Raw genomic sequence first — 10,534 nt, 5'->3', positions numbered from 1 at the left:
ATTTATTTGCAAATAGTTCCAAATCTTGTTAGGGTGACTTGGTGCACATACATTTGTAGCATGACAGGTTGTTGGGGCTGCACGTTGTCCCCCAGCACTGCCAGTGCAATTCTGTGAGTGGATTGTGCCTCCTGCATCCATCCAAGCCCTCCTGCCTGTACTGCTGCCAGGCTTCTCAGGGCGAACCTCCTGACAGCCAAAGGAAAGAGGCGTGCCGAGTAGGGAAAAAAGATGAAGCCACTAAAATGCAAATTTTATTCACAGTTGGCATGTTTATAAATATATATATTACATTCTTACAATCTACAGTACATTCTAAATATAGAGGGATTCAATCTAAGTGTTTGTGGGAGGGCGGGTGTGTATTAAACTGAGCAACCTAGATTCAATCTTGGAAGACTTAACAAAAAGGGGGCAAGGACTGGCTCCAGAAAATAAAGGGGAGCTTGAAATATTTTTCTATATCAAATCCATTACCTGGATTTTAGTTAGTGCTTTGGCACTTTGCCACTGGCCATTGGAGGCTGCTGTTGGACCTCACAAGAAATGTCCTGGTTTGAGGCTGGAGGGCACGTCGGGTCGGAAGGGTAATCACTGAAATCCTACTGTATGTACATCCTTATCAAGAAAACAGAAGATAATCATCACCCCTGGGAGAAACAAATGTTATCTGCTGAGTTTAGCTGTGCAGGGTTCAATGTTGAGCGTGCAGCTCTCCCCTGCGACCTCCCAGCGCCCTCTAAACGTGCTGGGCTAAGGAGAGGGGGGCACAAGGAACTGAAGACCCCCAGCTCCCCCAGGGCAGGGGATGGACCCAGAGGCAGCTGCTGGCGGTGGTGGCCAGTTCAGCACACGGGGCATTGAGCCCAGGGACAGGGCCAGCTTGGGAAGGGACAGCAGGGAAGGCCAGGACAGCGTGGGACCAGCAGGGCCGTGCTCGGCAGGAGCAGCCTTGGAGTGATGGGCTCAGGAGGGAAGGGAAGGGAAGGGAAGGGAAGGGAAGGGAAGGGAAGGGAAGGGAAGGGAAGGGAAGGGAAGGGAAGGGAAGGGAAGGGAAGGGAAGGGAAGGGAAGGGAAGGGAAGGGAAGGGAAGGGAAGGGAAGGGAAGGGAAGGGACCACAGCTCCAAGGCTGACTGATCTGGGAAGTGCCCTCAGGATACCAGATGGGGAGCTCCAGGGAAAGGGCTGAGAATACAAATCCAAAACAGGACAATCAAACAAAGCGGGCTTTTAAAAATAGCTCATTCTCTCAAACTTTCCAAAAGACCTTCCTTAGGATGAGTGATAGTCTGAGTATAGATCATATCTTCTCCTATTTTACAAATTAAGAAATACCCAAAATTGGCTGGCAAAGTTTATTACCTTGGCATCTACTTAAAAAGAGAGTTTCAGTTTGAACTGTATCTGTGTATCCATTGTCAGTGCTTGGGAGGCAAACATGCTGGTTTGTAAACAGCCCAGTTACGCCTTTATCCCCTCCAGACTCTTTGGAACTCATGACTCCTCAGCTCTGGGAGCTGCTTCGTTCACTGTTGGTTTTTGTCAGCTTTAAATGAATGTTCCTGGATGGATATTCTCTGCACGTGGCCTGAACGACATGCTCTTCTCATGGATCTATTTATTCTGAGACCAATCTTTTGCTTTTAACCAAAGCTTGCAATATCGAACAGCAGAGCTGTGTGAGCTTTGTAATATCCAAACTGCACTGGAGTTTGTTATATTTATTGATTTCCTGGGAAAGCACAGAGAATGAGACTGCATTATTTTTCTAAGTTTTTTTTCATGTTATCGTGTATCAAAAAACCACACACATCTCTCACTTCCATCTCTGAGCACAGAGAAGACTTGAATTTTAACAGCTGTCCAGGATCTCTGCTCTCCCAGCTGCTTTTGGGTGGCTTCTTGGGGCTCCAGTGAGTAATTATCCACCAGCTGATTCCTGCTAGAATACAACATTTTGCCCCACTACCCAAAATTAAAGGCAGAAGGTGAGTGAAAAACAAACAAACGAACAAACCAAACCAAAAGAGTCTTTTGTGTCTCATTACGCATTTTCGTGTAACCTCTCCATGTAGTTTTTAAGCTCTTTGCACTCCCCCAGGTCCATGTCCTGGCAGACCCATTTAATGTCATCCTCATTACTCATCAAGATTGAGTTGACAGTTGGGCAGCCATCGTCAGAGGAGATGGTGGTGAAGGTGGTGAATTTCACCCGTTTCCTCTTGGAGGTAGGAGAAGTGGCTGGCTCACTTTTCTGTTCTTTCCCTTCACTGAATGTGGACTCAGGAGACCTGAAGGACTGTCCATTGATGTTTTTGGTGGCAGTTGTGCTGAGGAGGTATTTGCTCTCCTCGTAGTCCGCTCCCCTGTCGATGGCTGTGATTCTCTCATCCTGCTGGGATGAGAAGTTGATGTGATTCTCCAGCAGCTCTGTCCTGTTGCTCAGCCCAACCCAGTCATGAGAGTGGCTCATGCCCTCCTGCTCCTCAAAGGGCACCTGCTTGTTCCTGTACTTGAGAGCGAAGGTGATGCAGTTGATGAGGAACACCAGGATGGCGAGGCAGAAGACGCCCAGCAGGGCGTACATGCCGATCTCCAGGTCGCTGAGGCCGCGGGGGGACGGCACCAGCTCGCTGTCCTCCGCGTCCCCAGCAGCCCTGGGCAGATCCACCTGGGCAGGGAAGCTGGTGAAGTCCAGGGGCACGTTCTGGCTGGCGTCGTCCAGGAGGCTCTCTCTGTCCTCCTTCCTGCTCAGAACAGACCTGTGGGTGGTGGTGGCCCTGCCCTGCTCGTGGCCCATGGAGGAGCTGTAGTAGTGCCCGTCCCCTCTCTCCTGCCAGGGGCTTTTCTGGCGCCGCTCGCTGCCGTGGTTCTCCAGCTGGACACCCCTGTGCTTGCTGTCACTGGCGTTGGGGTTGGCATCACCCTGCCCAAACTTGACCTTAATGCTGCCGCTTCCGACGGCCAGGATGCTCTTCCTTTTGGATTTCTGGCAGGACTCGCTGATCACCATCTCCACCTTGACCAGCGTGCCCTGGCCCTCGGTCTCAGCAGCAATCACAGGCCACTTGAATTTGGGGTCGTGGTGGATGGACACCACCTTCTCATCCAGAGAGGTGGCTGACAAGGAGAAGTCTTTGGAGTCATAAATATCCAGGGGCATGACAGATCCATCACTGAACTGGATCCAGCAGCTGATGGCTGCTTCCTGTAATACATAAAACAAACACAGACCCACTCAGAGTGATCCTCGAGGGAAATGTGCTCTGCTCTGGTCTGCTCCCACCTCCTCACAGGATCCACACACCATGAGGGATCAGAACAGAAATAAATAGGGAGAGCAGTGAAATTAATATCTTGCCAAGGCGTGAAGAGAAATACTGGGCTCAAACACTCGTTGATAATAAGATTGGTTTCCACAAAGGTGCTTAAAGGAGCTGTATCCCCTGGGCTCTGCAGAATCCACTTCAGCACCATAATAAATTGCATGTCAGGAAGCATTACTAGTGACTGAGATCATTTACTGTTGTGTATTTACATTAAAAAACCCCAACATTATTTCTAAACTGCTTAAAATACAAAGTCTCCTCTTATTACACAAAGCACATGTTAAAAGATGGCTAATACAGCAAACAGGTCCACACGTGACTCCACACCTTCACTCCTTGAATTCCTGTCTCTCAAATTAAATTAGCAGATCGTATAAGCAGAGGAAACCAATCAATTTCTTCTTTAGAAAACGGCCAGGGCAATTTTTCTGCTTGTTAGCAATTAAAAGCAAGACAATAATAAAGTTTAATCTTGTGTCACAGCAATGCAGATTGTGTACTCCAGTGTGCACGGAGGCTTTCACTGAATGCCAATGAATCTGACCTGGGTACTAAGAACATGCCTCATGCTGCAGCTTTCCTGGGATCCTTGACTTTTGGCTTCTATCTTGAAACATTTGAAAGTATTTTTGAATTTCAGAAAACATGTGCTCACCCATTTCTGAAAATCAGGTCCTCTAAGGACTCTCAAATGGCCATTGAAAATTGTTGTGCCACCTGAAAAACATCTTTGTATTCCTACATTGATCATTTACAGATAAAATTCTCCTGGAATCTCATTCCTGCTTCTGATGGTGTGAGCTGCCCTGGTTGGGCTATCTGCACTGGAGTGTCCCCACCAGACAGACCTGGCTCCATCAGTGATTCTCCACTCTCTAAAATGAGCTTTTCTAGGGCCAGAGCTGGGATCACCCTGCTGTGAGAGTCAGACTGACAGACAGACACCCAACCAACAAATCAACTTGTGAAAACCGTGAATATCAAAGTCCTGTTCCTTTAAATAAGCAGATTTTCATACAAGACAGCATTTACATTCTAACTCCACATATGTACAGAGAACAAACACATCATCCTTTAAACTGCTCACAGCACAAAGTCATTCACCTGTTCAGAGCATGGAGAACAAGCTTCCAGTCCTTTGGGATTGCAGGGTGCTGATTCTACTGGCCTGATTCTGAAATCCTCAGAGCCACAAAGCTCCCCTGCTTCAATGGGAGATTTGCTTCTGTCTCTATTTCAGGCCAGAGCCCTAAGACTTTGCTGACACTGTCATAAATCCCAGCTTTGTGTTTATTAATCTTTGGCTGTTTCTTGAAGGCTGCATAGAATTTATGACATCAACTCTCATCCTCCCACTGTGTTGCTTAAACCTGCATAATCATTTAATAATTTTGCATTGCTTTGCTTATAGGGACTGCTCTGAAAATCCTGTCCTGAGCATTGGAGGGACTCAGCTGCCTTTGAAAGCAGAGCCAGCCCTGCCAGACTGGGGGCACACAGTTTCCTCTCTGGTTTTTGTGGATCCCTGACTGCAGCCCTGCATGCAGAGAAGGATCTGTCCCGACTCCATTTCTGGGGGCTGAAATGCCTGAGCTGGGCACACATTGGGGCTGACTGGCACCAACCCCTGAGCTGGGCACACATTGGGGCTGACTGGCACCAACCCTGCCCTGGGCTGGGCACACATTGGGGCTGACTGGCACCAACCCTGCCCTGGGCTGGGAACATTGGGGCTGAGTGGCACCAAGCCCTGGGCTGGGCACACATTGGGGCTGAGTGGCACCAAGCCCTGGGCTGGGCACACATTGGGGCTGACTGGCACCAAGCCCTGCCCCTGGGCTGGGCACACAGTGGGGCTGACTGGCACCAACCCTGCCCTGGGCTGGGCACACATTGGGGCTGACTGGCACCAACCCTGCCCTGGGCTGGGAACATTGGGGCTGAGTGGCACCAACCCTGCCCTGGGCTGGGAACATTGGGGCTGAGTGGCACCAAGCCCTGCCCCTGAGCTGGGCACACAGTGGGGCTGACTGGCACCAACCCTGCCCCTGAGCTGGGCACACAGTGGGGCTGACTGGCACCAAGCCCTGGGCTGGGCACACATTGGGGCTGACTGGCACCAACCCTGCCCTGAGCTGGGCACACAGTGGGGCTGACTGGCACCAACCCTGCCCCTGGGCTGGGAACATTGGGGCTGACTGGTACCAAGCCCTGGGCTGGGAACATTGGGGCTGACTGGTACCAAGCCCTGCCCCTGAGCTGGGCACAGTGGGGCTGAGTGGCACCAACCCTGCCCTGAGCTGAGCACACATTGGGGCTGACTGGCACCAACCCCTGAGCTGGGCACACAGTGGGGCTGACTGGCACCAACCCTGCCCTGGGCTGGCACACATTGGGGCTGACTGGCACCAAGCCCTGGGCTGGCACACATTGGGGCTGACTGGCACCAACCCTGCCCTGGGCTGGCCTCAGGGCACTTTGTCCAGCCCCCTGTGCCATGGATGAGCTCACTGGCCTTCCCTCCACCTGCCTGCCATCGATTCCTTCACTCCTGGAACACCACACAACTTTATCACCCTATACAGACAGCAGCTCTGCATTATTTCTCATCCTGCATCCCAAGGAAAATGGGGATTTTAATTCACTCCATGATGAATTAAAGCACCCCAGCAGTTGGCCAAACTTCAAATGGGGATGCCATTTGCCTTTAAAGCTCAGAACGTGCTTAAGTGTTAAGAGCCCAGTGCATCCTTGATGAAAGTCCCAGACTGATGGATTTGGTTTGGAAAAACAAGTTTACATTTCAAATGCGTGCAGAAGCACAAGGACAAATGCCAAGCAGGGACTGATGAGGACATGGCAAAGTCCAAAAGCCCTTGGTAACTGTTGGTTCCCTAATAAAGGAACTAAGAGTAATAAGGGAAAAAATGGTTTATGAAATCATGAATCAGGAAATGAGTCAGTGATGCTGATTCATATTCTAGTAATGGATCAGAATGAAAGGGATGCTCCCTGACTTCTTAAAGTGCTCCCAGGAAGTGACTAAAGGAGGAAGAGTCTGGCACAACACGAGCACTTTCCCGTGTACAGGTGGAATGAAAGGGATGATTTGGGTACCTGTGGTGGGAGGCTGAACATGGCAGGATATGCTGGGATCCAGAGGGTGCTGGATGGGACAGAAAAGGCACATGTGTGTGTGTGTGTGTGTGTGTGTGCAAGGGCACTGTGGTGCTCAATTCTGACACATCACTGCCCGTTATTTATGGATCAGCCATGGCAGGAGGGGCTGTTAAAACACAGTGCCCTTTTTGTGCCCTCTTTGTGCTGCTGTTCAGGACCCTTGGTGGCCTTCAGGAAAGTCCCATGCACAGAATGCTTCATTAGCACACTGTGAGTACAGCCCTGCTCAGTTCCAGCAGGTGTCAGAGGCAGGGCCTCAGAGCAGCCCAGCTGGGCACAGACCTGCTTTGGGGACTGCAGCAGCTCCTGTGCCACTGCCGTGGCAAAGATGGCCCTGTTGCTGCCCGGGCTGAGCTGCAGAGAGAGGGACAGTCCTGTCACCAGCTGCACTCCCAGGTCAGTTATTGTCACCTTCTCGTCCAGGACTGTCACTGTCTTCTCAGCCAAGATGGCATCTGAAAGGGGGGACAGGATCTGGAAAGGAGAACTGCAGTTACCAACAGCCACTTTGTACAGCACCACGTGAAATAACTGCACAGGATTCATGTGACACACATCAGGGATGTTTATGGGAATGGGATTTCTCTCAGCAGACACTATTAAAATATGATTCAAAAGGGCTACTCACATTTTGTAACTCTTCTGCAATAACAGGGGCCTTCTAACACCTTTTACCTGTGCAACTGTGATCAGCTGTGCCTCTCCCCTCTGCAATGTGCCAACATCTGCTTCAGATGTGCTGTCTGTAAATGTAATTACCACATCTGCCTCACATGTAGTAACTAGCTGTAAATGTAACCTTCATGTAAAATTTAAGTATTTGATTAATCCTCATGTTTTGAGGTGGCATAAATATAATGTAGGCTGTAGATTTTTATAAAATCCACTGAATAAATGGTATTTATTTCTGTCCTGTGGAAAGGAAGGGTAATGTATTGCTACAACAACCTCTCATGGTACTGAATGCAAAATTGACAGAGAGAATTTGTTTTGGTTAAGAAAATACACAGAGAGGTCAGTGCAGTGATACATGACATCCACGGTGCTCATTAGCAGAGAGCTGGATTTAATGATCCATACAGAGCATTTCTGAAGCAGCTCACAAGAGGTATTCTTTAAATATAACTTGCTCTCAGATTTTACCCTTGGATTTTTCTTTCCACAGTTTTATGTACATTGGCTAGAGCACTGTAAATTCCAGAGCTTTAGAAAGGCAGTCAGAAAATCTCTGCAGATTTTGCACAAAGTCAAAAATCTCAAATCCCATTTCTCCAGCCTTGACAACCTCGTTATCGACAGGTGTGCTGCTTGTTTTCTGCTTTGACAGCTTGGGATGATAAGCATGTTTGGAAAGAGATTTTCTTCCTGTTCTAGTGTTTGTTAACACGTATTCTACTTCAGTATCACTGAAATAATCTCTCTCCCCATCTCCTTTTCCTTTTCTTTAATTAATATTTGGATTAGTATTCCAGTCTTAGTTCCTTAACCTGGATAATTTTCACTTTACCCTTTGCTCTGTAGGGCAGGCTGGGAGAACACTGAGCTGTTCCAGCAGCTGCATGCCTTGTGATCAAATCTGGCTCCACGTTCAGAAGCAGCCTTAGACAAAAATAATCAGAAAAAGCCTCCCAATAGACAACCTGGATTAAATTAAATGAAACTGTGATCTACTACACTTTGGGACAGCAGATAAGGAGAGAAAACCATCTCTGCCATGTCTTCTAGTTCTTGCTCCAATTCTGTTCCATTCAGAAGCTCATGGCTCCAGTTTCTGTTGTTAATGCTGGACCACCCATGGGCAGGGAGGGGAGTTGAGGGAGGGACAGAACACATCAGTGATCTCCCTACCTGGATTGTTTAGGGGAATTAAAGCATGAACAGAACACATCAGTGATCTCCCTACCTGGATTGTGCAGGGGAATTAGGGCACAAACAGAGCACATCAGTGATCTCCCTACCTGGATGGTGTAGGGGAATTAAGGCACAAACAGAACACATCAGTGATCTCCCTACCTGGATGGTTTAGGGGAATTAAGGCAGGAACAGAACACATCAGTGATCTCCCTACCTGGATGGTTTAGGGGAATTAAGGCACAGAACACATCAGTGATCTCCCTACCTGGATGGTTTAGGGGAATTAAGGCACAGAGCACATCAGTGATCTCCCTACCTGGATGGTTTAGGGGAATTAAGGCACAGAGCACATCAGTGATCTCCCTACCTGGATGGTTTAGGGGAATTAAGGCAGGAACAGAGCACATCAGTGATCTCCCTACCTGGATGGTTTAGGGGAATTAAGGCACAGAACACACCAGTGATCTCCCTACCTGGATGGTTTAGGGGAATTAAGGCACAGAACACACCAGTGATCTCCCTACCTGGATGGTTTAGGGGAATTAAGGCACAAACAGAGCACATCAGTGATCTCCCTACCTGGATGGTGGTCATGCCCAGCTCCAGCCCCACCAGGACCTGTCCCTCGTGCAGCTGGGCGATCCTGGGCTCCTCCACCTGCATGAAGTCCCTGACCAGGTGGGTGATGTCCAGCTGCCAGTCTGAGCCCAGCAGGAAGCTGAGCTGGGCCCCGGGCTCGGGGGGCTCGGCCACGAACTGGGTGAGCACCCTGACCATGGCGTGCTGGTACTGCAGGGTGCAGCCCCTGCCCCTGCGCTCGTCCTCGTCCTCGTCATCGCTGTCCCGCGTGGGCCTGGGGACAGCAAGGGGACAGGGTCAGCTGTGCTGAGAGCTGCTGCTGACCCCAGCCTGCAGCCTGCTCCTGCAGCTGCTTCCTTCAGCTTCTCCCACTTTTATCCTGTTTCCCGTGTTCATAACTCAGAAACAGCACTTGAGACCATCTCTGCCTCCCAGCTTTGCCACCACACTGTCCTCCCCAAGCATCTTCCATTGTTTTCCATGTCAAGTCCTTGCTTTCAGGACCTTCACACTTCTTTTCTCTCTGGATCTTCCCATAAACATCTTGGTGTTGCCATGGAAATCTCCTCTGCACCTACACACACATCCCTCTCTGTACAGCACAATTTGAAATCGCATCTCCACCAAAATGTCTTTGCTCTGATGCTAACAGAAACCTGTAATAAATGGCTTCATTTGCAGGTGGGAATACCAAGCACCTCCTTTATCAACTTGTTCCTCTTGTTCTTAATAACACTGACAAGAGATGCAGCCGGTTCTGACCTGCTTCATCCACGCTGCGTCCTGTGGGCACTGACAGTGTCTGGGAGCTCTGTGTCCTGACTGTGGGGCACTGATCAGTGCCACTGCACCCCACGGGGCTGTGAAGCAGCTCTGTGCTAACTGTGACACTGGCAGTGGATCCTGTGAACAGGCTGGAGACCGGCCAGCCCTGCCAGAGCTGCCTCCTGCTGATGTCTCCTTTCTGCCTCGTGCCTGATCCTGCCTAACCTGACCAATTGGCTCTTCCCATCTCAGTCATTAGTGCTACAAAAGGTAATTGATTTCCAATCCAGGTTCATGCATCTGCAGCTTCCATTTCCCTTACAAGTCCAGAGCAGGAACCTATTGAATAAATGTCTGGTGACCTTCAAATTTACAGCAGAATTGCATTAAGGCCAAATGAGCATGTTCAGATCCAGAGGCCCTGACAGGTCCCTGGCAAGTGAACATCCTCTAATGAAACTTACCTCTTATTAGAGATGATGGGGACTCTCCAGCCCTTGATCTGATTGAGTTCTGTGTCAGAGACCTCTATCTGCAGCGGGAGACGAGGAATCCACACTGTCATCTCCAAAGGGGCACTCAGGTGCTGGTAAGTGAAATTAACCACGACATTCACTTTGCCTTTCATTTCCTTCCCGTTGACAAAGACATAGTCACACCTGTCAGAAACCTGAAAATAAAAAGGAGAAGGAAAAAAAATTAATGAGTCTCTTCACTAATTATAAAGTTCACCACATGCTGGGTAAGTGAGTGGGAGGAAGAGAAGGGATCTAGGTTTAAACTAGCTCCAGGTTCAGAGGACAACATGGAATAATGAGAAAGGTGC

At 49.4% G+C, this 10,534-nt stretch overlaps 1 protein-coding gene across 1 annotated transcript in view; it reads right to left on the bottom strand.

Moving 5' to 3' along the window:
• Positions 1-232: 232 nt before the first annotated feature.
• The window catches only part of TMEM132D (transmembrane protein 132D), a 195,659-nt gene continuing 185,357 nt past the window's right edge, over positions 233-10,534 (bottom strand). The window contains exons 6-9 of the mRNA XM_071444941.1: positions 10,173-10,378; positions 8,944-9,217; positions 6,793-6,984; positions 233-3,209 (exon numbers count right to left, since the gene is read on the bottom strand). Coding sequence (XP_071301042.1) covers positions 2,046-3,209; positions 6,793-6,984; positions 8,944-9,217; positions 10,173-10,378 — 1,836 coding nt within the window. The 3' untranslated portion in view covers positions 233-2,045. The remainder of the gene's footprint in view (positions 3,210-6,792; positions 6,985-8,943; positions 9,218-10,172; positions 10,379-10,534) is intronic.

This window comes from Agelaius tricolor, unplaced genomic scaffold (genome assembly GCF_023055355.1).
Source record: "Agelaius tricolor isolate 1412-34295 unplaced genomic scaffold, bAgeTri1.0.p SCAF_20, whole genome shotgun sequence".
In the NCBI taxonomy this organism is placed as follows: Eukaryota; Metazoa; Chordata; class Aves; order Passeriformes; family Icteridae; genus Agelaius; species Agelaius tricolor.
The sequence above is the reverse complement of the archived record's forward strand: the minus strand, read 5'-3'. Positions and strand labels throughout refer to the sequence as shown.